Source organism: Neodiprion pinetum, chromosome 2, assembly GCF_021155775.2.
Source record: "Neodiprion pinetum isolate iyNeoPine1 chromosome 2, iyNeoPine1.2, whole genome shotgun sequence".
Classification (NCBI taxonomy): Eukaryota; Metazoa; Arthropoda; class Insecta; order Hymenoptera; family Diprionidae; genus Neodiprion; species Neodiprion pinetum.
This window is the reverse complement of record NC_060233.1, coordinates 27,604,927-27,629,980: the sequence shown is the minus strand read 5'-3', so window position 1 is coordinate 27,629,980 and position 25,054 is coordinate 27,604,927. Positions and strand designations below refer to the sequence as shown.

The 25,054-nt window shown below is 36.9% G+C and overlaps 2 protein-coding genes across 9 annotated transcripts in view; one reads left to right on the top strand and one right to left on the bottom strand.

The window, feature by feature from the left end:
- Window positions 1-15,295, top strand: part of LOC124211741 (cysteine-rich venom protein DIS1) — an 87,102-nt gene extending 71,807 nt beyond the window's left edge. For 5 of the 8 annotated variants that reach the window (XM_046611099.2, XM_046611098.2, XM_069133495.1 and 2 more), the window contains 5 exons: window positions 638-759; window positions 1,353-1,489; window positions 4,206-4,351; window positions 8,562-8,768; window positions 12,110-15,295. In XM_046611099.2, coding sequence (XP_046467055.1) covers window positions 678-759; window positions 1,353-1,489; window positions 4,206-4,351; window positions 8,562-8,768; window positions 12,110-12,353 — 816 coding nt within the window. In that variant the 5' untranslated portion in view covers window positions 638-677 and the 3' untranslated portion in view covers window positions 12,354-15,295. The remainder of the gene's footprint in view (window positions 1-637; window positions 760-1,352; window positions 1,490-4,205; window positions 4,352-8,561; window positions 8,769-12,109) is intronic. The other 3 variants (XM_069133496.1, XM_046611101.2, XM_046611102.2) reach the window with 1 other exon arrangement.
- A 4,060-nt stretch (window positions 15,296-19,355) lies between these two features.
- On the bottom strand, window positions 19,356-21,006 carry LOC124212281 (protein lifeguard 1-like). Its single transcript, XM_046612171.2, has 4 exons — window positions 20,892-21,006; window positions 20,622-20,769; window positions 20,154-20,436; window positions 19,356-19,845 (listed from the first exon to the last, which is right to left on the bottom strand). The coding sequence occupies exons 1-4, from the start codon at window positions 21,004-21,006 to the stop codon at window positions 19,486-19,488; spliced, it is 906 nt and encodes a 301-aa protein (XP_046468127.1). The 3' UTR covers window positions 19,356-19,485.
- Window positions 21,007-25,054: the final 4,048 nt, after the last annotated feature.

The window sequence follows — 25,054 nt, the reverse complement described above, 5'->3', positions numbered from 1 at the left end:
CTCGAAATCAGATCCTGTTCTTTTCGTTGATTGGCTGTTCTTCGCACTAACTAACAACTCAACTGTTCACTGCAACACTTTCCTAATATTTTGACTGCAAGTCTTGCTCTCGCTGCATTATTTCGGTCTAGTTAAACTTAGGTAAACTAAAAAATATTGGACAGTACATGACCGGGTCGTTTCAATTCCGTAGTCCAACAGCCCTGTTATAAACAATTTGACGATCTATTCGTACAAAGTGGTGAATATCATGAAATTTAAGAGAGTCTGAGACTAAACTGCTATTATGAAAATTCTGCTGCACCGATACTATCGTGTTATGGATGTTGGAAGTTGATGAATGAGGGAACTGCGAACCACCTCCTTGAAAATGACGTGCTAGTATCTTATCGGTCAAGTTCAAACCTCTGTAACTCAGAAGCTACAAGTTCTGGGAATTTTTCCAATTTTCACAGGGAATGTGTAAAAATTGATATTCCCAGATTTGAACACGAAGCGTGAAATCTTGGTGTGCTTGGATGATCGGAGATGCTCCACCATCCGCCAGTCGTTCGTGTCCTATCCCATATTTTAGGAACAATCGAATAAATCGGACACTCCAATTTTGAAACTAAGAGGTGTTTCTTTTGTTTTTCAGAATTCCAGGTGATCGCTCGGGAAAGGATACGTCCGGAAGCATGAGGTGGATATGGATGTGGATTGCGGTAGCGGCCACCCTTCCAGCCGCTACGCCGTGGAGGACGGACCGTAGTAAGCCATGTACAGTATCCCTAACTAACCCACTAACAACACTACCAGCCAACTAGACTCGGTGGTGATTAATCTTCGAACTCCGGTGTAACAGTTTCATTACCGGATTGTCTCGGTGTGCACATTACCCGTACAGCCTCGCCACGAATTCTCGCTGAGTTTGGAGCAAGATTAACATGACCGAAACTCGATACGTTGCACACTCTGGTGAAAATTGTCTTTGAAATGGATCGCTAAGTGCTTTGAAAAATGACAAGTAGCCGATTGGATTCAAAGTTTTCGCGATTATTGACGTAAAATGGAATCAAAGAGGCAAAAGCTTCCAAACTTTTCTTTTTACGGTTTTCGTATTCTTACCGTAAATTTCATTTCAGTACAAATAACGATTCTTCTTCGGGATAAAATGTTTTTTGCGGCCGATTTAACGATGAATGTCTTTCGACACAGCCGTCCATCGATGAAAAAGTAGTTTTCAATTCGTAATTATCGATGAAATTCTTGCAATTGCTTAATCGCCGAAGAGTGAAGTTTGTGAATAGTCCACTTATGTATCAGTTTACCAAGTTGTTTTGTTTTTTGACTTCGTATTCTTCGTTGTGCAGGGCCAAAGTTATACGGGGACAGAATACCAACGAAAGTTCTCATACCATCGACGAAGAAAGTTCAGAAGAAGATAGTCCTCTACCACAACTTTTTCAGGACCCACGTAACTCCAACGGCGGCGAACATGCTCGCCATGGTAAGTCCGAAGTGGTGGTCGATTAGGAGCTTTAACGAATCACCGTAATTAGTAATGCATGCTTTTAGTTCTTTTCAAATAGACTCATTGTTCGCCTACCTTATTGTACACATATTGTAACCCACGCACGAGAGAGGGAAAAGCACTCAGCACTCGGAACGCGTGCGGAAACCATTTGTATAAACTGTTGTCTTTGGCCGACGTTACCTACTTGCTTTCATCTTTTATTCATACTTTATTACCCAAGCTGTTATCATTCATGTTATAACACAGTTATCCGTTACGGGTTCATGGTCTCTGAGTACAATCTTCCGTCAAGCGAACTATTTTATTGGACTTTGAAAATCCGATGTCCAGCTTAAGGCGTGGAGTGAAAAACGTCTTTCATCGAATTCGAAATTGATCGTTCGTTCCGTCGCGTGAAATTTATGAAAACATGAATATACGCGGGTTTTATCGTATGACTTTCGTCTCAAAGCAGAGTTCGTTTTTCGCTCATAACTGAAAGACTGGTTAAAATTAAGAAAGAAGAAATTCTCTAGGAAAATGATTTTCAAAATCTAATCGTAAAAGCTCGCTCTCGAAATTTTTCTATTCGAATGACACGTGCAAGATGTCGGCTTTTCAAAAATTTTTACCACATAACTGCACTTAATTAAACAGACTTCAACCTTGAAAATGTTTCATACAGCGAATTAAATTCTCTACAAAAGTGTGGTTTTAATTTCGATTTCGAACTCGATACTTCAGTGACTAAGGAATTTGAAGATGGGTTTGACTTTCGAGTCGAGGTCTGTAACTTTTGAACTGTTTGAGCTTCGGGTTTCGCTCGGCGGACACTTTTCTAGAGAATTTAAATTTCTACAAAGTGCTTTCAGAGTCAAGTCTGTCTCATTGAATTCGGCCGAGTGCTAACAATTTAGAAAAAACGTGACATTTTTCCCGTGTTATTCGAATGGGAAAACTTCGAATTCCAAAAGCGACAATCTTTGAAATCGTCTTCAACAACAGATATCTTTCTGTCAGGATTCACTTTCTGCTATTTAAAACAAATTTTTCAGGGGTAAGCGAAGAAATTGTTGCTTTTAACCAAGGGGAAATTGCGTATCAAATTTTTTTGAATAAAAATTGAATTATAATATGTATCCAAAGTAAGTTTCGGAAATTTTCAACAGGCCTAAATCATTTGTAAAAAAATTTGAAACAGTTTCGGGTCGAAATAAAAATGAGAAAAAAATTTGCCGCTTTTCATTGTTACCGTATATAAGGCACATAAAAATGTTTTTGATATCGACAACCCGGTAACATCGTTACCATGCACTATGCGCCTGAATGTTTGTACTTTATGCGAGTATACTTGCACGTACGCGGAATACGATACGATATATTTCCGTAAAATATTCGCGAATAAATCGGTGCGCCGGGGTCGGTCGTTCATTTTAATGCCCGGGAACCCTTACGACTCGTGTGCGTGAGAAAAAAGTAGGCTGCTTCGAATAAAACATTCTCTTAAACATCCACGTGGTTGGTAAATATTGATAATAAACGCGCAGCAATTTAACGGAGGTGAAAATTCTAAAGGGAATATTTGCGGTTGAAAATTTTCAATAAAAACCATTTTTTCGACAAATTTTCGACAAACGTCATTCTTCAATTAAAAACCATTATCACAATTTTCTCTTCCTTTGTTTCCGTATAATATCTAATTCTGCTTGATCCGTGTCTCCGAAACTTTTGCGGCATTTCGTTGAAATAATTCAGCCAAAGGACTTTTAAAGCCGGGGGAATGGTTGAAAAAAGTTTTGAAAATCGTTTATACTCGTTTTAAATCTCTCTAAAATCCCCAGCGATCATTCCGCGGGCTTCGGCTTGCCCGTTCGCGGCTCAGGACTCTGGTAAACTGCCCTTCGAAGGTCTTTGATGGCCGTGGGCAACGGGGTGAATCGAAGCCCCATACGAACGACTGAGCTGCTCACTCGCCATATATAATACCGCGAAATTCCCTTCGGCTCAACCGGAAAATTTCGCGCACATGATACCGAAGTGTGCGCGTTTCTTTGCGTATAATACGCGGTGCTTTTCCCTCCGACAAAATTCCCAACTCGATATATCCCATTAAAAACCGGCGAGTCAGCTCGCGCATGAATTATCTTTTCGCATATGTTGTAGGTTTCGTAACGTCTTTTTTCGAGAGGTTTTTTTTTTTCCCCCCTAAATTTACGGTCATGCATGAATCAGGTGGAAATTTTATTTTTTTTCTTGATTATTATCAACGCGACAACGAACAAAGATCTCATCAAATTTCTAATACCCGTTGAACTTTCTACAAAATATGTATGTAAATTTATAAAAATTCCAGGGGATTCCATGAAAAGTTCTTTAAATCCCGTGGGATTCCGATAACGATGATCGAATTCCCATGGAATCCCCATAGAAGAACGCAATGTCGAGTATTTGAACGCGTTCAGAGTTTCGAAAGCTCTAGAACTTCGATAGGAATCGTTTATAGATATTTTTAGGCTCCCATGGAATCTCTCGTCTCCTGGGAAAGCCTCGTTACGTATAATTAACTGGCGCATGGCGTGTTGGATCGCGGTGAGCGCGATGATAATATGATAAATTATAATAGAGATAAGAAAATAATGAACTATAATATCGGGAAAAAATGACGAGCAATTTTTTTTCACTTCCTATTCCTTTGTTCTCTTTGTTGCAGAAATGGCACAGGGGAGCCGCGAGGGCTGCTCAACGATGGGCTGAAAGCTGCCTAGCCCTGACCCATGACAACGCAACCGGGCTTCACATCGACGCTTTCGGTACCTGTGGACAAAACATCTTCATCTCGACTGCGCAAGTCCCATGGTAAGGTGCACGAGTATTGTCCGCTAATGGAATGCTTAGGAATCAAGCTGCGGAGATGTCGGAAAAATTCGGTGACCGACCTTTAATGACTACCGTAACGATAACCCTTACAAGGATAAGTTGTTGCAAACAACCGAAACCATTGATAACCCAAGGAAAAAATAACCCATGACAAACATAACCCATATAAAAATAATCGATACGAAGATAACCCATGACGACCATAACCTATACAAAAATAACCTGTCATAAACAACCCAAACAAAAATAACTTGCGGTTAATAACGACGCTAGTAAAAATAACCGAAGGCAAAAATGAATCGTGACAAAAATAACCCATACAAAAATAACCTGTCATTAATAACCCATGAAAAAAATTGACAAAACATTGAATTACTATATCGAAGTAAGTTGAATTAAATTTCAAATGTGTTACTTTTGTCGTGAACTGTTTCTGCTTGGGTTTTCATTTTCGTATTATTTAGTCCCACTACCCGGGAATTCTATACCATATTCGTAGCACGTGTCCCTTTCAGGGTGAATTCTTAATTTCGGTTCGGAGGAATTTTCATCGTGTAATCGACACAAGTTGTTCAAGATTGTTCGAAAATATTTAACTTTAAAATTTTAACCTCCTACGTCGATTTAATATTTATTATTGGTTTAACATAATATTCTGTATTGAAAAAAGTTTGGCAAACACCGTTTAGAAAATGGAAATAATTAATCGCAAATCATTTGAATATTTCCGTGAGAAAAATTTTGATTTTCATAAACATTTTCTTTCTATCCTTCAGTTTGATCCAATTTTCAATTTTCACAAGAGATTGTAGGAGTCAACAATTCTATAAAGCTCAAATTTTTGCCTAACTTCATCGAATTTCAACATTTCAAGTACAGATGATCGTGATGTAGTTTGTAAAAATAAATGTGACGATTGGATTACTGAGTATTTACAAATTTTTTGTACATAGTATGAGATGAGAAGGAATCAAAACGTTCCTTCATTTCTTATGAGTTGATAATTTTTTAAGTTCCTGTAAAAAATTCAACTAAACACTAAAGATGGATTACAGACAATTAGAGAGTCAAACTTTTTGCTTCGTCTAGAGTTTGATTCTACGTAGTGAAATCGGATGATCAGTATTTAAAAGATCGCAAGGTTCAAGTGCAAGAGTCACATAATCGGCAATAAATTCTGAAAAATCCTGACATGGTAAAAAACAATGTTACGTAAATTGTATGAAAATCGAATCAGCACCGAGAATTTTGTCCGGTATATCAGATTTCTAGATTCTTCCGCTGAAAACCTTTCAAGTTGAGTGAAAAGTGTCTACCAGCCCGTTTCCAAATGTACTTTGCGGGTTTTGTTTTTCCCGCAAAGAGTCCGGGAAATCCAGAAAATAATATTAGAGCTGATGTAATTCCAGGGTCTTTTAAGCACGCGACGAAGTCCTGCAAATTCTGAACCGAGAGTGTAAGGACTAGCTTGTGATCCTGGCTTGGTTATGTGCTATATAAACCGCGATTTGTCAGGTAGATACAGAGGGGGATAATTCGTCGTATTGTTGTTCCAAATCCCCGGGCAAAGCCACCTGTTGACGGGGGCTGTACGAAGACCTTGTCATTCCTCGTCCTAGTCTCTCAGGCTGATCCGCCCGACTACGTTTAATTTGGGATTTATGAAAGAGGACGCGAAGCCTTCGCTCCTTGGAATAAAATGGGCAAGGGTCAGGGAGTGGAGTAGCCGTATTACGAAAGGGCAAAAATATCGAATTTTCAAAGAGCCAAGAATTTAATTTAACAGAATTTCGATATTTAGAAGGTTAAAACGTAGCCAAGTATGTGAAGCCAAACGTGAACTCGTATATAGTGTTGGTGGAAATGAAGGAAGATTAGAAAGTAACAAGATTACAATACCGATTTTGCAACATCGCGAAAAAAGGTTTAATAGAATTTTATAATGCAAGAAGTCGAAACGTACAAATATAGAATACAGAGAATTTCATCAGAATTTTCACGAGTCTATATTTTGGATTCTTACACACATTTAGACCTTCTTTTTCCACTCCGGTTTCTATGCTTTGACTTTCAAAATTTTCAAACACTACGACAAACAGATCTTTGCGTTTTTAGAAACTCAATGTTACGATCCTTTCATTTTCTACCGCTTCACAGTTTGGTTTCCTTCGAAAATATTTTTAAAAATATTTCTGGACTTGCAACTAATGATCTGTTACGAAATATACCAACAATGGTGAAAAAAAATTTATCAGTGTCATCATTTATCAAATTGTCATAAGTGACCAAAGTGTCGTCTGTTTTCATAAAACGGATGGCAAAATTCACGATCATTTGTATTTTATAATATAAAATAACGACGAGTAGAAATATCCTTCCCAATTAAGTTCAACAGTACTTAATCTCTGTATTAAAAATGGATTCATAATCTGGTATTCGTATGATTACTAAATAAAATTGTTGAAATAAAAATTTCAAGTTTGCGCTTCCATTAGAGAAATCAAGTTGAAATTCAGACATTACGTTTACAGTAAATCTCGAAAACGAGACGAAGACTGGAAATCCTTTATCTCATGGTTTAATTTGAAAAAGCACATTCTACTTTCCTCGTGTTACATTTACTAAAAACAAAGTTGAGTCACGTATCGTATCCATTTTAAATTCCGGTAAATACAACTATTAATTAGCAGGATGATCGTATTATTTTGTCAACACTGCAAGTCAATATTTTCCTTAATTACAATCTTCCAGAATCAAAGAGGCTGTTTATACTTTAGCAAAGTTTCGATACCTCGAGGTATCAGTGATGCGGCAGCAGCTCACGTAAATTCGTAACACTTTAATTAATCGGAGAATTATTAATATCAGATAATTAGGTCTTCGGAGACGCGAACAACGTGTTGGTAATTTTTTATTCTCAAAAAGAAAAACAAACCCGTTTACGCAGGTCGTCGGTACAGGCTTGCAGAAAGGGTGGAGAAGATTAATCGCCCGAGTACGTGCTAATTAAACTAGCAATAATGACAACGACAATGATAATAATAACGGTAATATATTGATTATAACAATCAACAACGCCCTCGCAATTATGGCTCTTCTGTCGTCCGTTTCTCACTTCTGTATATTTCTTTCTCCATGTCGCTTTGTATTTCCTAATCAATATCAAGGGATCGCAAGAGGTGTAACAAAAAAAGTAAACAAATAAAACGACGAAATTTAAACGAGATATTGAAAATCGATAATTCACTCTAAGATCCAATTATTGTCAATCAAATGAGGTACTCCACTCTTATTTTATGCTGCATTGTTCGAATTTATACGCATTTCTTGAAATCTGTCACCGAGTTTTTCACTTCTTTTCTCACCAATTAACTTTATCACACCTTCGATGAGTGACTATGGCAAATATATTTTTAAATCTTGCCTAATCCTAACTTGTCATTTATCCGTCGAAATAATAGAGACTTTTTGGGGTTTACTAAAAATTGTATTATTGTTAGTCGAACGAATTCTTTCTAATTATTTCGTACTACTCATTATAGGTACAATATCTAATTACCATCAAAATACTTTGAGTTAATCTGTATTTTTGCCTGTTACACTATAAAGGTAAACACTGCTGCTGATAAAATTTCTTTTTAAAATACGAAAACAATTTTCTAAGTAAATGAAAAAAAGTGATAACTCTTTGCGTGCAAACTCATTAAAAATTTCGTAAACAAATTCACTACCTCATGAATGGTCATGTTTTTTATACGATAATCATTTAGATGCTCTGGGAAGTTTATCCCGCAGATTTGTCACAGTGAATATTTTTCAGTCCCAGCGACTAACGGGGCACACATTTTTAATCAGTCCTCAGGAAAAGAGAAAGAATCAAATCTTTTGGGACCGATTACGATCAGATAATAAACAGGTTGTTCTAATCGTGTTCACCGCCGTTAACGCCGATAATTACATCGTTGTAGATTTTTTAAATGGGTTTTCTCAAGTTTCCTCACTCAGAATCCGGGCCGTGATTCCATTCGTCCTTAAGATCGTCTCGCGTGTCCTCCGAAAAATTTCGCACACCCTTCGCAAGATCTTGAAAGAAATTTTGGTCCGTGAAGACTCGGTCATCGAATCACCAAAAGCTCGACTTGAAATTTTAACCGAGACGAAATATCCTCCATTGGTTTCGTTTCCGTAGGTTCTTCGCGATCAAGACGTGGTACCTGGAGAAGCAGCTGTTCAAATACGGCACCGAGGCCCAGAACGACCTCAGCCAGATAGGCCACTACACCCAGATGGTCTGGGCACCGACTCATCGAGTGGGCTGCGGGTGGGCCAAATGTACCGGAAAAACGGGGCCCGGTGGACGACCCTATTTCAGCTACGTCTGCAACTACTGTCCGGCGTGAGTTTCGCCCCATCTCGTTTCCCCCTTTCATATTATCCTGCGCCAGCGCAGGGATTGGTTATATAATTGCGAAATGGAATCAGGATCCAATGTATCGTGAAAGTGGGGAGTTAACCACTTTCGGGAATCGATGTCACATCTGAGCTGCACCATGCTAAATTTATTCAATTCCGTGATTGGAATTCGTCGAGGTCGAAGAATTTTTATACCCTATTTGTGTCCGCGAAATTTTGTAACCGAGTTATTATTCAAGCTGCGGAATATTCATTGTGAAAAATTTCATTTCTTACCGTAACTAGAAAAATTCAGTAAAAAATGTATCGTTAAAAAAACTGTTTGAATATTGTTGGAATTAGGAAGAACGAGGTAAGCGCAACCATTTTGAAAATGAAAATAGTCAAGGACTGAGCGGTAACCGGAACTAAAAATTTCTCTCAGTGTTTGGCGATGTCTTTGGCAAGAATGAAATAAGATTTTCAATTTTCTTGGCTCTCGATTTTTGAACTAATTTTTTAATCGCACAAGTCCGTAAATTCCTTTCGTGCTACAATGATTAATTTTTTTTCAATTCCTGTGAATTTAGCTATCACAAGAAGAACAATCGAGTTTGTCGTTTTACAAAATTTACAACAATGTCTGATCTTTCGTTAGATCGTATTTTTTTTTTATTCGTAGTCAATGTTAGCAATCCAACAAAATATAATCACCGAAATCTATAAAATCGCATAGAAATTTTTAGAAGTCATTCAAAAAAATTAAAAAGTGACGCGTAGTTGTAATCCAGATTACAATCACATCGAGAATAGCTCTTCGAAAAAATCACCAAAAATCACAAATCGATATTTTTTATTAATTTCATTACGAAATAGTAATACATCGAATATTCATCAAATTGTTATATTCGTGAGCTGTGTAATTATTTTTTTTTTAATAATAAGTAATTTAACAAAATAATAAATAAAAGGTACTGCAATTATAAATGATGGCTCAAATATCGATGCTTTGTTTCAAAATGCTTCAAAACGGTTTAAAATCTGGAAGATTTCTTCAATTTCATTCTACAGTAGTTCATTTTATTCAGAAGACTATTTCTTACAATTTCATGTAATGATTTTTTTTTTTTTTACGTTATAGGTATCATGAGATACTTAGTTTTAATAAATTTTCCCAATATTGACCATGTTCAATAATTAACAATGTTAAATCGACTGCTGACAGAAGAATCCATATCATTAAATATTCAGAAAATAAGAATTTGAATAAAATGAACCACTGCAGAGTAAAATCGCGAGAATCTACTAAATTTCGAACTATTAGAAGCGATTCGAAATAAATCATCGATATCTCGGTTGTTCGTAGATCCAGTATTTTTATTTTTATTTTATTCTTTTTTTTTCGTTTCAAGAGATCTTTTCAGCTTACGAATATAACAATTTAAAAAATTCTTAACATCGGATTATCTCGAAGTAGAATTAATGCAAAGAATTAATTTCCAGTTAATTAACCTCCCTTAAAACTCCAGTAAAACGAAAAAAGACGGCGATTTAATTCGCGAAATCCCGACTACAGTTGACCACAATCCAGATTCAACGTTTCCACCGAATTCCACAACAGTTATAAGCTCCTTTGAAATCGGATAAAATTCCTGTAAATGTTGTAAACAACCGGTGTGCGGGAGTTTGGAAAGCGGTTAACCCCTTCGAATCGAGGGAAATTAGCGGCATTGCTGGAACGCTTCTTGAACATTCCGCAGCGCTGTTACGCATTCCTAGCGCGTAACTAAGTGCTTTGATGACTCCCCTCGAACGTGGATCAAGGTTATCCAAAATCGTCCCCCGGGCGAATAAATTATGACTGAAAAACTCATATTAGCCGTAATTTGAGTACGCTTGTTTTTCTTCTTTTTCCTACCGTTTTCCATTGTCATTTTTTACGTATCTACTATATTCAGACGTACCAACTACATTTTTGGCGATTCAATGAAATGAGAAATAATAAGGAATAAACTCTCGAAGTTGACCGAAAACGAACATTTTTGGAAATCGTATCTTCTCACTTCGCGCTCTCTTACACTTTCATAACACTCGTTTTAACTACTGAATATTTTTCAACAGTTACTTACTAATAATTTTCAAAGCTCGTGGTGTCGGTTTTGTTTGGATTTAATTTTCAATTAAAAATATAGAACCAGTATTTAGTACATCAGATTCTATTCCATCAAAAAATTTCATTTCACATCTCAGATTGAATTGTTATTTCTTTCGACATGAAATTGGTGTTGTTTCATGAAATATTAATCTCTCAAGAATTTAATTTCATTATTACTCAAGATTGTTTGTAACTGATGTATTACGTACTAATTATTGCTGATAGTTTGCTAATTATACTCGTCGTTGCGTGTTTGAAATGAGAGTAAGGTTTCCCGATTCGTTAACCTTTTTTTCTAAATTTACCGAGTCTCTATCGATTCTGGGTAATTTAGTTCGCAAATTTACTAAACCGTTTGAATTAATCGATTATTCGAGTTTTTCGATTAATCGTTATTCGGATCAAGCGAAACCGGCCATTAATCGATTAATCGAAAAAGAAATCAATCAAAATCGTCGATTAATCCCACGGAAAACTCCCACGTTTGATCAAATACTGATAAACCGATTCCATTCAAAGTGATAATTTCTATAAACAGTATGTATTCACATCAATCGATTCACGGTCTCTAATCAATGAATCAATCTCCCAGATCCAAATTTCTCCCAATTTTCCTTTATTCATTGTAGTTGCGTTCCTCCCTCTTTATTTAACAATCGCCATCGATCGTGTTGGAAAAAGATGAATACTACCATCAAGATTTCTACACCTGCAAAATCACTGCAGCTCCACCCACTAATCTAATACAGATACAGAATTCAGTATTGCAAATTTCTCCAAAAACAGAGAATTCGTTAAAATTCTTCTCAAGATTTCACGACAGTTTTCAGAGTGAAGAAAAAAAAAAAAAAATTACAATGGTGTTAATAGGTAACCGAATATCGATCAATAGAAAACAGTTCCACAGAAATTGCTCTAAAAATCACGGTTTAAAACTTACGGCTCGCTAAATTAGGGACTAATTTGTTATAAATCAATGTTTGCATGATCGGTATGAAAAAAAAAAATAAAAAATACCTTGAATAAATAATCGTACGAGAAAGTAAAAAGTCCGATATAACTTTGCTCTCGGAATGATCGTTCGGAAGCTGTACAACTATTGGCCAAAGTTTCTTTTTGCAGGTGTAAAAATGTTGTAACAGAACGTGGGAGAAATTGACTTGACGAAAAAAAAATTGTTTGTTGCGCAGAGGAAATCATCCCGAGCGACTCGGCACGCCTTACGTCGAGGGGCCGTCGTGCAGTGCTTGCAAGGATCACTGCCGTCTGGGAAAGCTCTGCAAGAACGCGTGTCCTTGGGCCGACCTCTGGGCGAATTGTCGGCAGTTGAACGAGACGTGGCCGAACTGGCTTTGCGAAAGCGACACGCAGCAGGGCTACGAAAGACGTCAATTTTGCCGAGCCACTTGCAAATGTCGCGACAAGATAGTGTGAGCGAATTATCGGCGTGACGCGAGCTTCTTGTACGGCTGGGCGATGAGGATGGCGAACCAGCCTGACGGTCCTCGAATTGTACATACCTAAATAAATATACGATGTATCTTGCAGTGGGCGAATATTAGGGTAACGAATGAAAAGAAGAATGAGAAAATTGAATGTGATGAAAGAAGGGGAACGGAAAATATGAAAAGATGCGGTGTGATAAAGAGGTGAAAAGGTACGAGAAAAAGGACGCGGCACAGCTGCAGGATTCATTTTCGGAGGATCCGGATCTTGGCTCCTTCGCCTCTTTCGCCAGCTCTCTTTCTCTCTCTCTCTCTCTCTCTCTCTCTCTCTCTCTCTGTCTCTCCCTTTCTCCCTTGTCCTCTCCTTCGCTCCGCCCCTTTGCTTACCTGAATACGGTCATGTCGAAGAGTTTGGTTGGCGAAAAATCGACACATTTTATTTATCGTATTACGGGACGGTCGTACGTTGACTGTTTGTCAATTTACTATATTCTTAGGGTGCGAAGATTAATTTGAAAATAGAATGTTAGAAAATAATAAAATTATTAACAAAGGCCTAGATATCGATGCTTCATTTTGAATCGCCTCAAAATCGTTGGTAATATCGCAAATTCGTTCGACTTCACTCTATGACGATAGCTCATTTTGTTTAACAATATTGTTTTCTGCATACGTGCGGTCGCAATTTTTTTTTTATCGTGGATACGTTATTCGGTATTTAATTTTACAATATCGCATCAATATCGATTGTAACTAACAAAGGGTAATATTTAATTGACAAGTAAAAACAAAGAAAATCCGTGACAGGGACTTCGCGCAAAAATATCTTACGAATAAAATGACTGAAATACAACGGATTTCCTAGATTTTTTTATGTTTTGAAATGATTTTGAATAGATCATACGTATCCAAGTTTTCGTTAAAAATTTAGTACAATTTTTGTAATTCTAGCCAGATCATCGTAGCTTGAGAATACAATAATTTTACGAATAATGAATGCACAAATACCTAGTAATAAAATCAATAAAAAGGAACGACTTTACCCAACCAATCTCCTTGAATGATGCACTTGGCACGAGACTCTACCAAGTCTCTTTATTATACGTATATGAGGAAAAAAGAAACTACTCATCGAGTGTTTTAGAATTTATGGGAACGACTGCGGTTTACTGTTTGAATGCGTGTAACGTGTGTGTTTTCAATTGCACTCGATTCGGTGAAAGTTTTTTCACAACCGGCTTCGATGGAAAAATAAAATATATGCCACGAAAAAATCAAAGTAATATTTATGTCATTTCACATGTATAAAAAAAAAAAAGGAACAAATTCTGATGGAAAATTCTGTACATATAATCTAAACATTAAAATTGGATTTCAGCGTTTAATCACCCTTGCGTTTAGTCGGAATAATATTTTGAAAATTCTTTCGAGATTTCAGAATAATTCCTGATCAAATTCGATTTTGACGGAATAATTTTCATCAGGGCTACGATTATATTCAATAATCATATGTATTATATTTATATTCTATGTATACACTGTCTCGTATTGAATCGTACGCGTGTATTATAAAATATAATAACTGTACGTATATGTCAACTTGTGATACGTACGCGCGTATAATCGCACATAAGTGGTTGAAAAACTTGTCGATATTGTTTAGAATTTTTGCATATTACCAGGTGTCAAAGTTTGTTTTTTTTTCTTTTCTTTTCTTTTTTTTTTTTGCAAAAAATTGCAAATCAAAAAAGAGAGGCAAGAGACCCGGTGATGATGCGAACATGTAAGTGAATCCGTGAATGTTGTGTACATACATATATGATAAACCCATGGTAATAATCCACGTGTAAAATGATCATTCTCTTGCCGTTTATCGTGCTTAGAATTCTCGAGCTGTTGGGACGACTCGCGACGCGTTTAATAACTGGCAAATTTAATAGGTCAAGGAGTTGGCTGGAGAAAAAATTTCCGCACGCAGTTCCCGTTCTTACTCGCGCAAATCGTTCGAGTCTAACACCGAGAATACGAGCAGTTAGCTAGTAACGAGCCGTAATGCGACGCAAGCTGTAAACTGTTAAGTATACGCACTTTCGTAAAAGGTAAAAGAAAAATTCCCTAGGCATAAAGCAGCCGCTTTTTAATCCAGACGAGGCCGTGTAACTGAGGACTGGCGAAACGTACCCACGCATTTAATTAGGGGATCACGCATGAGTTGACTTTCGAAAATTCGGAACACACAGATGAAGTCAAGTGGAAATTACTCTTTCGGATACCTACGCAATTTTTCAGCCCAATGAAAAAAATCTTTCGTTTTGACGACGAAAATATCGTGTACATATTTGCGATAAAATTTTTTTTTTCTCTTAGCAACAGCTGAGATTTATTTATCGTTATAGCCGTATTAGAATAGTGTCGTTTTTTCAATAAATGACAGAAGTCTTGGTCTGTTTTGGAATCCTGTTGTATAACCTATGAAGTCTGACCAATTACGATGAATTCTTGCTCGTTTCGTTGGATAATGAATTCTTCGTAAGTCAACTGACGAGAAAAATTGTTCGCAATTTATGTTATAGATATCTTTTTTATCAACTGGACATGACTTCGTTCAAATTGAACTTGATAAATTTCGGTTAAACTTTCTAAGCTTGTGTTTGATAGTTGTTATACTTTGCTTGGACCAATTTTTTACTAAACTGCACCACCAATTCAGCGGAAAACAGTTGACCCTATTCTGTGTGGTAGAAATGAAAAGATATATAGCGATATGAATGTATAGTTATTTCTTAGTGCTATAACGAATCGGTCCGTGACCGTACACGTATGAATGTACCCGATAAGGTATCTATATTAACATGCAGTACATATAATTTCAAGTATTGTCTATACGTGTTAAACAACATCGTCTTAATAAACAAAATGAAAGAAATGGAAGTGTGTCGGGATTTCCTTTTTACCACCATCCTTGATTTTTTTAATGGAAGTAAAATCTGTTGGAAAATCAGAAAATATGAGAGTCACGGTATCAATTTTTCAAAGACACAAAAACTTTATCTCACAGAATTTCAAAATGTAGAAAGATCAAAGTGCGAATGGCCGAAATATGGAACCGCCAGAATTCTACAGTTCGAAATTCTAAAACGGATCGTTACGTTTTTTGAAACTCGATATAATGAACCTATCATTTTCTGATCCTTCTAGATTTCTACACCTGTCTAATTTTCTTACTACTTGCAGTCGTACTACTTCGGAACTTTCAGCCTCACCGATACGCAGGATCGCTTAGAGGTGTTGAAAGATTTGAAATTCGAAGATGAGAGGAAGTGAAAAGTAGAATGAGAAGAAGAGAGGAGAAACTTACGTAAAGCTGTAAGCCCTGCGAGAGTCAGTCGGCACGATTATACGATCACGCATGATTGATTTCCTTCCCCGCAACAACGGAATCAGTCGCGATGAAAGATTCTACCCATCAATCAGCAGGCTCTGTGTGTAGAGTGGAGAAAGTAGACGGAATAAGAAATTAAAAAAAAAAAAGAAACATTTTCGGTTCGGTAGACTTAGGATATATTTGTACAACGAGGAATCCGCGCTTGAGGGATATTTTAGCGAATCGTATATACGCCAAAGAAAAATAAGAACGGAATGCCATTATCGTACTTACTCACCCAGACGAATTTTCACCCTAGAGAGTAGAGTGTTGGGGAAGTGACGAATTTTAATAATAAGAACAATCAACATCGGAATATTTTATACATTGAATTATATCCAAGGTAACGCATTATTACTGTTACCATTATTCGCATGAAATGATACGGCAAAGCCATCCAAAGAAACTGAACATTTGGACAGAATTATGATCAATAGAATGGCAGTTTTGCACGACGTTAAAGGAAAAGTTTTTATGCTTCAATGTCTGCTTTGAATTTATGTGAGCTTTTTCATTATTTTAAAAAATCTCGCAACAGTTATTAAAATATCATCATTTAAGGAACTCTAGGTGCACCCGGGGGGGCAGGAAAAATCTAAAAAAAATTTGATTGCCTTTTAGAAGCTCGAATAGACTCGAATAGTTACAGCAATGACGAAACAGATGAATCCATGGGGGGCACTGAGTCATCCGTGTCCGATAACATTTGTCCGAGGATCCAGAATCTGATAGACAACCACGGCTCACGCCCCAGTCTATAGCTATAAAAACTCGTAGACTACGGCTTGGGCACGACAGGCTCGGCACTCTATCACCCAGTGATTTATCTACCAAGTGATAGAGTGCAGCTTTGATGTTTCTACTGACCAAATCTGTGACAATGCGGCTACTGACGGTAGTAGAACCCAAGATCCGTAGATAGATGAGTAGGCAAGGGAAGCTCTTCGCATGGTCGCCATTTTTGTTCCAATTTGTGTATAGTGTGTAGATCTTATATTATAGTCTGGAATTGTAGTTGCCAAATTTTGTATATACGGAAAATTTCTCGTGCTAAGACTTTTCTCTACCAACTCGTCTATCTACGGACCTTGATTCACCTTGCCCGTGTCCGTGAAACTTGAAGTAGTTATTTATCCCTGTTGTTGCTTTTGTGTTATTTTAAAATACAAGACGTCCTCCGATTAATGAGGCAAATGCAGTGAAACCACGTGAAACACAGAAAATACAGGACCGAATCGCATATTCAAAAGAATACATACACTCGAGTTGACGTGTGGAGAAAATCTGTTTTTACAATAATAACGGTTGGCGCAGCAGCCACGTAAATTTTTTTATCTTGAAGGGCTAAGATCGCTGATATGATATACAACTACACTGGATAAAGGACCGCCTGTTCTTTGCATGCTACGGCAGTCATTTTGGAGGACCACAGCCTACTTTATGCGCGGGAGATTAGAAAATGAAAACCGTTTGTCAAAGTTGTGCACGATTTCATCAATGAATTCATAAATTCATTCAATTTTAGTAATAAACGCAAACGAAACGCGGTTGGCAACGTTGTCATGGTGAAAATACTTGACAACTTACGAATATGACGTCACAGGTGTCGTTGGCTTTATAAGATGGCGGCGATTTCACTGTTTCGCAATGCGAATGGCTCGCATTATGTTGTTCAAATAGACAGGGTGAGAAGCTGCCTTCGTTACGCTATAAAATGAGGAGTACGTTTCATTTTTTATCAATTCAAATTCGTTCAAATCAAGAATTACTCACACGAACAAACTTCCACGAGCCAGTGGCTTTAGGAAAAACCGCAAACTTTACATTACATATGGTGGATTTCACGTCGAATCGAACGAAAAAACGAGATGTTTTCGCTGACCACTTTTAAAGTTTGCGCCCTTTTACCCGCTTGAAGTTTGTATTGAAAGCATCAAATCTGAATTTTTTCAAATTTTCCTGACCAAGCATATTTTTACCACAGCTAGTCGAAAAATCAGCTTTTGACGATCTATCATTTTTTCAAGTCAACATAGCTTGAAATTCAGATTACATATGGAAAAAGTTCCTAGGCAAAAGTTTCGCACATTCGTATGAAATAACTAAAAATAATTTTATGCGATTTTTCGTGCCCCGTTGAAGAATAGTTTTCGTGAACAATCTTCGTAAATCTTCTGTATCAAAATAGTACCCTAATCGGGTTGTCCGAAATTTTTACACAGCACGTCTTTTTCAATACCAAAGATTGTCTATAAGTTTCGTAGTAGGCGGAAAAGTAGTTCAAAAGTTACAAGTAGCAGTGTCCATGGATCTGGGAAATTTCTCATCCATACGTACTGTAATGTGGCGGCGGAACGGTGAAAGTTATACAATCGGTATCACGATACGCGACACATAGTTGAATTCTTACCTTGGACGAATATGCTTCAAAAGTGTTGTCCGGCAGTACGGAACTCACATATCATGTCAGGAATCGCGATAAATGATAAATAAAGTATACTTCTCCAGAAAAAGTCGCCGACTGAGGTTGTAAACAAAACGCGTAACAATTGAAGATCGCCCTCCAGTGCGCAGCAGCGCCACGCGCAGGGTAAGAAAATAGCTTGCCGCGCCGCGAAGTTTGAACCGAATTCTCGCCACTGTGTGAATATTTGTCGATATATCTTCCGAACCACTGCACCGCCCAGTATGAAGTTTTCAGACAACTTTTCGCATTGAAGAAGGCACGCTGTGTATAAATTGTAGCCGATTCGATTAGGGTACTTTTCAGTTAGGAATAATTTGAGCGCATTTTGAATCAAAACTACACCGAAACGGGGTATCAAAAATCCGAAAAAATGCTCTCGAGAAGTTCACAAGAGAACCTAAATTTTTAGTCAACGAACTTTTTTCATACATCGTTCAGGTTTTAAGCTACGTAGGCACGAAAAATCAAAACGTTGTTGAAATTAATTTATTGGATGAGTTGTCGTGAAAAAATTCAAAGTTCATCGTTTCAATGTGTACTTTGACCGTGTGAAAGGACAATCAGATTAAAATGGGTCAGGGAAACCGACCGTTCGCTTTGACGTGGAATACCCCATACATTAAAACCTAAATCCAGGAGAAGCTAGTGAAAAAATAGAAAAATTATTTTCACGCCTGAATAACGTATTCAATTTTGAACGAAAAAGAGGTAATAATAAATAATCGTCTATGAAACGAAAAGAAAATTCTCCAATCGCTTCCTAGTTCAAAAGGAAAGAAGGTGCGAGGAAATTAAGGTGACTGCTTGAAAAAGGGCCGAACGAAATTAAGCAAGACATTAAGCATTAACGATAAATTGAATCACAGCTCAATAAATTCATCATATAGGAGATAAGTTATTGCGACCGCACAATGAGCGCCTCTTTCTCGCTGTCCGAATGTAAATACATACATAAATCAGCATTTATTTTTCAAGAGTATCTTCGTGTTAGAGCGATGACAAACAAGTAAAACAATAAGGATCGCCAGAGTATACGTATGTATTATTTATTTCAATCGATCCCGGTTTCCTAGGTTTGCTAAGGAAACTGTTAGCGTATATTTAAGAGAGTCAATAATCTTTGTTATCTGCATCCAGCATCATTAACATGCAATGTATTATCAAAATATTGATAGCTTCCTTCGAGTCGGAATTCGAATTCGCATATATTATAAATCATGTCATTTTAAACTAAGAACCAGAACAGCTTATGATACGTAGAATGTAAAGAAAGATGTTAATCACGTCGAGATACAGGTTCAGAGCAGCGAAAACATATTCCTCGGGGGAAATCTTGTAACCTAGTTTGCCACCAATCATCATTTGTGTGTCAAAAACAAGATACACAGAGTAAATAAGCGCGCCCAATGAGGCGTAAGCTACGTTGAGGGTTTCGAAGTTCGTGCAGGCTATCACTATCCCAAATTGTAACAGAACTATTAAGAAAACGAAAAGGATTCCGTTGCACACGGTGAACTCCCATTTTGTTTGGAAAGCAAAGACTGTCACGGCAAAACACACGACTGTTGTTATACCGGCTGCTATCAATACCTGTAATCATTTGGAAAAACACTTGCATAGAATAAAATTTTTACTGCAACGAATGAAGCGACCTTGCAACAAATAAAATGATAATTCATCCGAGTATCGAGAATTATTCAAATTAAATTAAGATATTTGGAAAGCTGCTTTTGAAAATCACGAAAATGAAGTGTGACAGTTTGTGTAGGGTGGAAAGGAAAAATGTTCGGCTCAGATGTTAGCACTGTTTGAAAAGCTGTCGAGGTACGGAGTACGAACAATTAGTTTTGAAAACGGATTTTTCCACCAAGTTATTGTCAGGCCTGCTATTAACTTACCTCCTCAGAGTCAAATAAGGTTGCCGCACTGGCCACAATTATTCCCAAAAGGGCAGTGGTCAAAAATAGCAATATGTAGTTGATCGGAGCCCGGCGCCTCAAGGTCGGAAAGCAACTCATTGCAATTAATAACATAATTATTGCAACAATAATCATAAGGAACACTTTCATGACTATATCTGAATTATAGGAGACAAATTTCTTAAGAGGACAGTAGTAAAGAAACAGACAGATTAATCCAACGGTGACGAGAAGCTGGAGCATCAATATTCCGTATACTTTTCTGAAAGAAACCAAAAAAAAAAAACAAAATCCATGCAGTCATCGCTTCGTAAAAGTTAACATTGATCACGATGAAAAGTTGAACAGCAGATAGTGATTTTCAATTTTCATGCTTATTATACTCATTTAACTGTGGTATGATGTAAAGGTGATGTGAAATTGGCAATTGAGAATTATTCGACGAACCTGATGAAACCACGTCTTACAGATTTTTCACTGAAATCAAATCGTTTGAATTCATCCTCCGTTTGATCTTCGGCAATATTTATAATGTATACAGGGGCCTGCTGGAGTGGTGGAATATACGGTGTCCCAAGATTTGGTGGCACTTGACCTGCAGTGGATTTATTGGTATCATGAAATCGGGAGCTTCAAATTAGAAGTTAAATTACTAAGGTTCCAGGAAATAGTTGTCTATACTAACTTGAGTGGGAGACTGATTACTATTAAGTATACCTGATGGGTTTCCTCCTGGAAACGCGGGTGGATATCCTGGATTATAGCCTCCTTGCGATGGTGGTGGGTGTACATAATTAGCAGGATATCCTATGATTACCGGCGGACGTCTCATATTCGGCTCTAGAATTAAATGTATCATCAGCTAATCGCATCAATATTATTAACAGACCCTTTTGCACTTTGTTATTCGCGAAAGAAATGGAATTCGGTTATTGTGTGAAACACACATAGAATTCGAACGAGTCAGAGGGATGAGAGATTTAAATTTCAAGTCCGTTAATTTGTCCATAGATATTTAAAATTAAACTGTGAACCTCGCAAAAATTTCAATTCATTACAGAATCAGTCACGTCATACATAGAATTAGACAAAAACTGCATATGTTATGTTTAATGTCAATGGTTTTTTGGAATTTGTTTGTCGAAACAACAAAAATTTGACGAAAATCAATCTCGTTTTCACAAATGTGTTCACTGAATTTTACAAGTTTTTAGAAAGACTGATTACAACGAATAATGGAGAATATTTTGAAACATTGAATATCTGAGTATTTTTAAGGGAATTTTCAGTATTTATCAAAGTTTTCTTCACTTAGAGAATTTTTCAGCTGTTTCCTTAATACCGAACAAAGCGTGTTGAGTTTACAAAGTATGTATTGTAAAGTATTTTAAAATTTATAAGTGATATGGCTGATTTTGCATGAGGATAATTCCATTCCAGAAGAACGTCGGCATAAAATGTTGGACAATAGAAATGTGAACTATTATCTGTGCTTAGTGAAGTATTTTCAATAACATATAAAGTTATATAAAAATTATCAACGTCAAACCAATGCACTTGCGGTACGGAATTAAACACGTTACGTTAGTTACAATCACGCATCCAGAGTCAAGCTAATTTAGGTACTTGTGGGTTTTTCGACATGTATTTTAACGTAAATAATATGCTTATAATTTGTTCTGTAATACAGCAGACTTTTTTATACCCTCAAAAAACATCGACAACGATACAAGAGATAAATAACGTTGTTTGGAATAAGATATCACGTATAAAAAAGAAAATACTAAATGGGTTACTAAGTAGCCGGTACTTCCGGCAGCATATCGGTATTTTCCTTGTAGGCAAACGGGAAGTCACGATGGTGATAAGACAGGTGGGAAAAAGACTTTGAACTCATATTACTTTCATACGCGGTACAGTTTTTGGTACTGCAGTTAATTAGTTGCAGTTCATTAGAAAATATAGACTGCTAATTTCATGGAGAAAGGAAAATTTTTTGGGGATAAAACCTTCTTGTTCTGGATGGTATCCAGTTCCTGGTGACTGCTGCTGCCACGATGTCATCGTATCGAACTCTTAGAGCTGAAAAGAAAATTCCTGATCATCATTTAACAATAAAATGTGTTGAAAAAAAAATTGCGATAGCTGAAATAACTGAAAATCGATAGATTACAAGATTTTTAAACACTTTGTATCTAATTCTCCTCGTAGATCAGGCAATATAATTTCAGTACAACAGTCTCAGCACATGCAGACATCTGTACGATATTCGAATTTCAGCTCAACTGAACAGTAAACGGAAGCATGCTTGTTCAATATTTTCCAGAAAAAGACTTTTATGTATGAAAGAAGAAATTTGGTAAACCGAAGTGTCCGTTTACCGAACTTATCAACGTTGTACATTTCTCAGAAACCCAAATTTACTGCAATATGTTTGTCAAACCGAAAGATGAAATTTTCAATCTGAAGTTGACTCTCAATATGATCCATTTTTGATTTGTGTATTTTTACGCATCACCTTATTTACAGAGACTGTTCGAAGCTACGGTCAAAAAAATTTATTCAACCAATCAGAGATTTCTTCAACCATTTCTCGTAATCACCAATTTTCATGTTGAGCAAAGACGATGTCCAGCCTTCGTCAAAGATGCTCATATCAGGGTAGCGACTGAAATCGGGCTACAAAATTTCCTAAAAGCTCCATAATTTCCGATATGTCCCTCTCGGCAATTCTACCAAAGTAGGAATAAATAAAGTAGAATAAATTCAGTCCCTCTCCGAACGCCTCCCCTTTTTTATATTTCACTCGATCTTGAACCGAGTCTCTAGATACACACTCAAATATTATTTTGTTATAGTAATCATCCCGGCGACCCGGACCGCAGGATCTAGACATTGAAGACCACGGAACGTAGCGGCTATAAACAGCTAACTTGATGCGTACAAGATCTTTTTCTAGATATAGAGAGATAGTAACAATCAATTCCAAGTTTATCAATAAATCACATTATACCGTACATTATCAAAACATGCACTGCTATCTCATTAATATTTTGCCGAGAACCATCACTTTCTTAACAAATATCAATCGGAACACCGTAGAAACCTTCAGGTGTAATTACTTTTAACGGAGAAAAAGGCCTCAACAAAATCAATAATGCACAATGGTTGCAACGATAATATCAAATATTAAATAAAATCCAACTACGGTGAACAATACAAGAGCGTAAAAATATTAGAATTGGAAAACAGAAAAAATCCAGGAATCTGAACGGTACAATTATAAAACCTTTTCTCAAATTGTTTATGTCTTAGCTTGTGTTGTTCGAACTTGATCTGAATCGTAAGTTTACGCTTACGAATTATCTCGGTTTCCTCTCCGTCAAGAGTTTCGCTTGAAGTTTCGCTTCAAGAAAACACTTCATTTATCGGCCATTCTGCAAGCGTAATAATTCAAAACTTCTATTCTTCAATTCTTATGTAGAAAACTAAATTTGACATGATTGAACAAAAGTATTTTGATTGTCGCTTGTTCAGCTCGCTGTCGGCTGCTTCATTTTGCGCTAACATTCAAGAAAAATATATACAATTTTAGGTTCCCTGATGCAAAAACACGGCAAAAGCAACAAAAAAATTTTCGCTCACCCGAGTGTTTCGTATACACCGGTTGCAAACCTGGGTCTTTTTCGTATCCGCTCCTGAATGGACCTGCTCTCAGCAACTGTTCAGACGGTTCTGGGATCTTTGACCCCGGAGGCGTTACCAACTCTCTGGTGACAACGGAATCGTACTCAAAACACAAATGAACCGTATTTTGAAATCTCAGGACCGTACACAGATTTCACGGAGTATATTTTCGTTCTTCATATTTCATGGTCGTACAATTACTGCGATTTCGTTTCATTTCTCGAGTACCAGACAGGTTTCAATCAAATTATTGACATTTTTACATACCACAATATTTGAATCTAACTATAGAGATTGTGAATTGTTCATTTACGAAGTAGTTGCCGGAGACTTGAAGAAACCATTATTCTCTTCATTTTTGAATGAATAATTAAAAAATTATAACAAGAAACGTAGATTACTGCGACAGTTTCTTTATACTTCCGTACTTGATTCTTTTGCAATATCAGAAGCTAGCCAAAAAAAATTACCAAAATTTCCGCAATATTTCCAGGACCGTACATTGAACGTACGGTCGAGCAACTGGTCCGTATCTTCGTACAGGAGGCAAAATGACCGTAAAAATAAGGTCCTTATCGTAAGTTTGGCAGCACTGCTCGGAGCTCGGTTCCTCCACCTGAATAAATTTTTTTAGGTGGGGGGGGTAGCAGCGATCCTCTTGCCCTTTTCAGAAAATTATCAACCGAAACCGTTTTGGCCCGGACATGAAAGACCTAGGCTTACATACGAAGCGTTAAATAGTATGTACCCTGTAATGACTTAATTTCCAAAGTTGTAAATATGCATAGTTTTTCATCAAGAATTGCTAATTTTTTTTTTTCAATCGAATTTTCTACACACATGCTCGGCCGCCGGGGAACAAACACAGAGAAAAATCGTCATCGTTCACTTTCCCCTCCATTAGCTCGCCTCTACAATAATGCACTAATCTACAGTACAATACTTTTCCCAACACACCATGGCTCTGCGCGCGCACGTTCCATTCGCACTTATCGCACTTATTTAGCTGATACGCTGCGTGTTCACGCTGCGCGCTAGGTAAGTAGCGGCACTGCTCTCTCTCTCTCTCTCTCTCTCTCTATTTATTTATTTATTTTTATATATTTACATATCTATTTATCTATTTATTGATTTATTTTATTTATTTTCTATCAATGTTATTGTGTTTTATTTTTATTTTATTTTGTAGTAAT

What these genes read in the sequence shown, in the direction of transcription:
- LOC124212281 (XM_046612171.2), bottom strand. Translation starts at nt 21,006, where the DNA reads ATGAGACGTCCGCCGGTAATCATAGGATATCCTGCTAATTATGTACAC. An exon ending in TCCAGGAGGAAACCCATCAG is followed by an intron (nt 20,770 to 20,891) that starts GTATACTTAATA and finishes AATCCACTGCAG; the next exon opens with GTCAAGTGCCACCAAATCTT. An exon ending in GTAAGACGTGGTTTCATCAG is followed by an intron (nt 20,437 to 20,621) that starts GTTCGTCGAATA and finishes GGTTTCTTTCAG; the next exon opens with AAAAGTATACGGAATATTGA.